Source organism: Monodon monoceros, unplaced genomic scaffold (genome assembly GCF_005190385.1).
Source record: "Monodon monoceros isolate NGI ecotype Baffin Bay Population unplaced genomic scaffold, NGI_Narwhal_1 Super_Scaffold_13, whole genome shotgun sequence".
NCBI classification, from domain to species: Eukaryota; Metazoa; Chordata; class Mammalia; order Artiodactyla; family Monodontidae; genus Monodon; species Monodon monoceros.
The window spans coordinates 69,746,819-69,752,818 of NW_021703769.1; the positions used below are offsets into that span (position 1 = coordinate 69,746,819).

General features: G+C 49.5%; 1 protein-coding gene across 2 annotated transcripts in view; it reads right to left on the bottom strand.

Moving 5' to 3' along the window:
- The window catches only part of XPO6 (exportin 6), a 106,034-nt gene that overhangs the window by 23,326 nt on the left and 76,708 nt on the right, over positions 1–6,000 (bottom strand). For both annotated transcript variants that reach the window (XM_029222394.1, XM_029222393.1), the window contains exon 13: positions 271–430. In XM_029222394.1, coding sequence (XP_029078227.1) covers positions 271–430 — 160 coding nt within the window. The remainder of the gene's footprint in view (positions 1–270; positions 431–6,000) is intronic.

Consider the following 6,000-nt stretch of genomic DNA (forward strand, 5'->3'; position numbering starts at 1 on the left):
ATAACAGCTTATATTTACTGTTTGCTACATACTAGGCCCTGTGCTCAGTGCCTTACCTCATGTAATTCTCACAATAAACCTTCAGGATACTACGTCCACTCCATTTTACAGATGAGGGACCTGAAGTTCAGAGAGGGTCAGTGACTGCTCCACACTCCCCTGTATGTGGCAGAGCCTCAGTTCACCTGGTGCCAGAGCAGAGCTGCCTGGCAACAGCTGTTCCTCACACAAGCAGGTAAGCTGAGCTCCATGCTGTAACTGCCCACCCACCTCTCCACCACCGTGAGGGCGTCGCTGAAGCGCACGACGAACACGTCCCCGATGAAGTACTCGGCTAGGCGGCCCACAGCCTGCAGGAGGGAGCTCAGGTCTCGCAGGGAACAGTGCAGCCGCCGGCAGTCGTTCTCTGCTGTGATGTTCAACCTGTGTCCTGGAACATAACACTTCAGATGGTTTTTCAACAGGAAGAACATGCTTTAATTACCGCTACAGATATCTGCTCATCCAGGCAAGCTACATTCAGCAAAACCAATTTTTGAAACATAGCAACCCACAGGCTGCTTCCCAGTACCAAGCAGGGAAACTGGGCAGGCTCCACCTACAGCCAGACCCACATGCACCCCAAGGCCAGAGGGAGAAACAGAGACAACAGATAGCCCGGGCCGTGCTCACATGGACCGATCTGATCCATGACTGGATTCCTCTGGACCCTGTGAGGAATGACACCGCCAATTTCACAGACAAGAAAACACGCCCAGGGGGGCCCAGTAACTGCCTAACATGGGTCGTATTTCCAGGGCAGAGCTAGACTCCTAAGCTAAGTCTATGCGACTCTGCGGGCTTTCTGCAAACGGGCCTGGTGCAGAATGGAGTCTCCATGGGCTGACAGGGCTCAAAGAACAGGGTGCACTCAGCACTCCACCCCAGTTCGCAGGTAGCACCGAATGGACCAAAGGCATAGCACTTGGGATTCAGAAGACACAGGTTCCCTGCCACGTGCAAGCTCTGTGCCTCAGAGAGCCCTCTAAGTCTCAGTTTCTTCATCTTTAAAATGCAAACAAGCACTACTATCTAATTCACTATAGTAAGGGCTGAATTAGAATGTGTAAAAACCCTATAAACTATAAAACATTATTCAGTGTTTGTAATTAATAATGAATAACAAAGAGCTAGTGATTTTCTAAGGCCTGAAACTTTCCTTCAATATTTCTTCAAGTTGAGCAAGGAGGAAACAAAGATGAAGGACAACAGCATCCTCAATGCAGCCACATCCTTGCCCTTTGGACCCCTCTCCCCACACAGGTCTACAAAATATATTAATTATTGCCAAGCCAGAGAAGGCGCTCTCCGTCTGACCAAGTCCTCCTCCTGCATCCAGGAGGAGGGAGGGAGGGGCAGTAACAGTAAGATCACTGCCACAGGGCACCTGCAATCCATCCACTCCCTAAATACTTTTCAAACCTTCTCCTGCCACTGCCACTTCAGGATTTTACTCTGCTGGAGGCAGGAACCTCCCCCCTCCATGGCGCTCCATAGCATCTTCCTAGAACCCAGATCTAAGCACAAAGCTCCCAGCAGGCAAGGAGCCAAACCCTTCTGGGGCTCCCTCTGGCCAAAAGGGAAAATCCCAGCCTCCCCAGCTTCAGCTGAGGTCTCTGTGACTTCTCCTCCTCCTCCGATCCCACTCTATCACCTGGACCCACTGATGACCCCCTGGTGCCTCGTCTCTGCACCTCTGCACAAGCTGGGGTCTCTGCCTGGAGTCCCCACGTCACTCTCTGGTCACGCACACCTCACGGCCCTCATATAGCCTGCAGGCTCACCTAAGTATCGCCTCTCCTGGAAAGCCTTCCCTCCCCACTCCCCCAACAGAGGGAACTCACTTCCCTTCCTACATGCCCCCAGGGCACTCCGTGCACGTAAGGAGATAAACTACTGATTTATAAGTCTGTCTCCTCACTGACTGTGAACTCCTTCATGGTGAGGGGCTCTGCCCAGCAGCCAGCATGGCACCTGGTACAGAATGAGTGACCACAGATGTACGACTGAATTTGACACACAGAACAGAGAGCTAACTAGAGCAGGAGAGAGAGTCCTGGGGGCCTGAATTTTCTCATACTGCCCTTGGGGGCATTCACTCTACTATGTAAGCGTGAATATGGATAAGCGACACTGGTGGAGAAGAAAAAGGAAGGTGACACCTAAGAGACTGGGGGTGAAGCAGCAAGTTCGATGCCTCAGCTCCTACACTGACTTCCAAGTGCTGAGGCTGGAAGAGAGCCTGTGACAGCCCCGAAGGAAGGACAGGAGCCTGGAAAAGGGGACACTGTGACCAGGGTGTTGTTACAGTGGGTCACACCCCAAGGAGCAGAAGAACAAAAGGAAGGGGCAACTCAAGGAGAGAGCTAGTGACAAAGCCGGCCCTGACCTGCCTGATCACCTGTCCGCTTGCAACACTCCCCGTGGAGAGCAGAGCCTCAGTGCAGAAACACGGAGTGGGCTTCTCAGCCTCAGGCAGCCCTGCCAAGGCCGCTGGGTGGGCGTCTAAGGAGGGTGGGCCAGCTCCCCTAGTCAGAGCAGGAGGGTGAGCGTCCCACACCTCCAGCCAGAGGAGCCCACAGAACACACAGAACCAAGAAGTGGTTCTGGTCGTGCTTGGTCACATGAGAGGGAAAAATGCCTCTCTCCTCTCCTCTCCCAGTTAACAAAAGTGCCACAGTTACACACCTTCTGAATGTCAAGGATGTTCAGGGTTACTGCTATGTAACTGAAGCCCAGAGTAAACAAAACCCTGTTGTTCCACCTGTACGCAGACCAACCAAGGCTTAGGGCTCTGTGGGAAATAAACCCTTAAGAAAAACACACCCTGGAACTGGATGTGGTGGTGGTACCGGCTTCAAAAGAGATGAGGCCAGCTCTTCTTTCAGAGAGCAGCGTGGACAGGTTTCGAATCCGCATCAGCGGCCCCTCACGCTCCCTGCACGTACCCATCCTCACCTTCCATCCCATCTCCCACCGAGCTCTGCCCTGACGAGTCGGTTTCAACTTATTCACTGTACTAAATACCAAGAACTAGGTACCCTTAGGTACAACCTAAGAACTAGGTTCTTAAATATTTTAAGCATGAAGGAAAACATTGTGTTTCTCTTTTAAAAACCAAACCAAAACACCACCCTAAATCATGTTTCCCTGGTAGATGGTCATGAGACAGCTTAAAAGCCATGGTGACCAGGCCTGCCCCTCTTCCCCTTTGGCCCCTGCATCCACGCATACATCTGAAGCATGGCCTTCCCCCAGCCTTGCCCCTCCAGCCTCTTCCTGGACACCTCAACTGAATACTAGAGAGCCCAATGCCTCCTGAGGGAGTCTTCCATCTTTGGACAGCTTGGTCAAAAACACAGGGGTCTCCCTATAATTGCTCCTTATTACCCCTGGTCCCGCCCTTTGAGGGGAGGAAAACAAGCCTAAGCCTGCTGACACATGACAGTCTTGGGGAGATACGGAGAGAGGGGTCACACTCTTGCCAGTCTCCTCTTGGCTGAAATACACCCCAGGGCCCCTTCCATTCTCTGTGTCACCCTCCCTCGAGAGTCCTTGCCATCCTGATCACTCCCCTCTAAACCTACCCTAATTTGTCTGATAAAAAGCAGTACCTAAAATGAAAAACAGCTCGCAAATGCTATGTGTGTCTTAAACTATTAGTTTGAACCATATGAGATTGCTGATATTTGACCGTTTCTGTCTGACCTAACAAAACTGCAATTCCATATAATTCATATGTGCCATTCAAGGTTCACATTAATCAAAATGGCAGTTGTCTCTTCCCTGCTCCGTCTGCAAGGCAGACAAACATACAGGCAGCAAGTACCCTAAATCAGTCTCCAGCCCCTGCCCCCCAGCCTGGAAACCACATACTACCACCACCACCAAAAAATCATGCAGGGTACCACACCTCAACCTGAGGGGGCAGGCTAGAGTTCCCACTGTGAAAAGCTGTTCAGATCAACCCACATTTTCTTCTTTTTGGCTAAGGCTTCGCTCCCTCCCTCCTCAGGTCAACAGCACAGAACATCCGCAAGGTGGAGCCTGCAGGGGAGAACACTGCTAGGTACAGGTTTCAGAGACAGAAAATATCATGGCCACACTGAAGTCCTATCTTACAGAAAGCGAGTCACCCTGCAGCTGTCTAGATGTACCTAAGCCACATCCAAAGAACAGCTCACTGGCAAATCACTGCCCTGGAAAGAAACATCTTAATGTTAAATATAATTCGGTCTTTCTTTCTTTTTTTTTTTTTTTTTTTTTTTTCGGGGGGGGGGGGGAGGCTGGGAGATAAAGGTATAAAAATTAGCATTTAAGGTATTCCACTCTGAGAGAACAAACAAGTCATAAACAAACCTAAGCAGAAGAATTTAAGTCCAAAAATCTATATATTGTAGCTGGAGCAATCTCTTAGGCAGGGAAGTTTGCACAGCTAAACAGAAAAATTAACAGGGCTGCTTAGAGCAGAAATATTGCCCCAATGAGGGAAGGTCTCAGTGAGGGGTGGCAGAAGTCAATCACCTACAAAATGGATACCTGAGGGCCACATAAGGACACAAATGCAGCACTAGGGGCACAACGGGGCTTTGAGGATTTCTCAGACCACAAAAGGGACAAACAGCGAGGGCAAAGGATGACTCCCAGGGGTAAGGGAGGAGGCACAGTGACTGATGTACCTACCACAGGGACAGCATTTTTGCCTTGGACTTTACTGAGGAAGTGGAAGCAGGAGGATCAGCAGAAGCAGAGTAAAGAGTAAGACTCCCATCTCACAGGCTCTGGAATTCAGGCCAGGAGAAGGTCAATGCAAATGAAAGGAAAGGGCCATAACCCATCAGGGGAAAGAGAACGTAGTTTCTGGTAAGAGGCAGTAAGCCTGACTAATATAGCATGGAGGTTATATGAGGGGTAAATGACCATGGGAACCAAGGAACAAAACGTACTCAGAGTTTCCATTTTTTAATAGCCTTTGCATTGGAAACTTGGCTTTTGCTTTGTCATGGATAAGAGAGCTCATTTTAAAACAGGAAATAAGGATTTCTCTGGCCTGAGAGGTTCTGCCACTGGGGTATATGCACCAGGGATCAGTGCTAGGGATGAGGTTTAGAAATGACCTGGAAGAGCCAAGGGCACTGTGAAATTGCCAGTAAATGGGCGGCAATGAGAGCAGGCACAGGATATTCCATTTAGGGAAACATCATTCCGATTATCCTTCTCAGATAAGAAGCTCTAAGTTATCAATTATGTCACAGAAAAAGGACTTAAGAGTCACTGCAGATTTTCACCTGAAGACCGACTCAATGTAATGTAAACAAAAGTCAGCTACTGACACTGACTCAAGGTCAATTTTGGGGGAAAGGAATACAAGCTCGACTTTTTTTTTTTAAGATCAAGAATGTCTTTAGGGTCCTGAGTATATTCTAGTTTGAATAGTGGCCCTGAGGGAGAGATCACCATAGTACGATTTTTCCCAAGAATGGTTTCTGGAAACATCTGTAGCATTTGTACACAGTCAAATGTCCATAAATGCTGACAGCATTTTACAGGCGCATTTGCTTTGAAAAGTGGTCTTTTTAAAGTTCTGCATAAGCTGTTCTTACCCTATCTACACAATCAGGGCCTAAAGCTGGGGCATGCCAAGTCCCATCAACCTCCTGGGGCCCAGTGGATTATTTAGAAGCTAATATAGTCATGGAAACAAGCCGTCACAGGCCACCAAGAAGGGCAGCCTCAGAAGGAGCCTCTTGGGGAGGCTCTGCCACAAATAACAAGCTCATCCAGGCAGTGGGCTACACCCTGGACAGCTCTGTGCCAGGCTGAAACGAGAGTTACACAAGAGAGCGGAGCCCGGCCAGGGCCAGGCATAACTCCTGTAAGGAAAACCGGGAGGAAGAGCAGTGTGAAATGACACGTGTGTGTGTGTGTGTGTGTGTGTGTGTGTGTGTGTGTGTGTGTGTG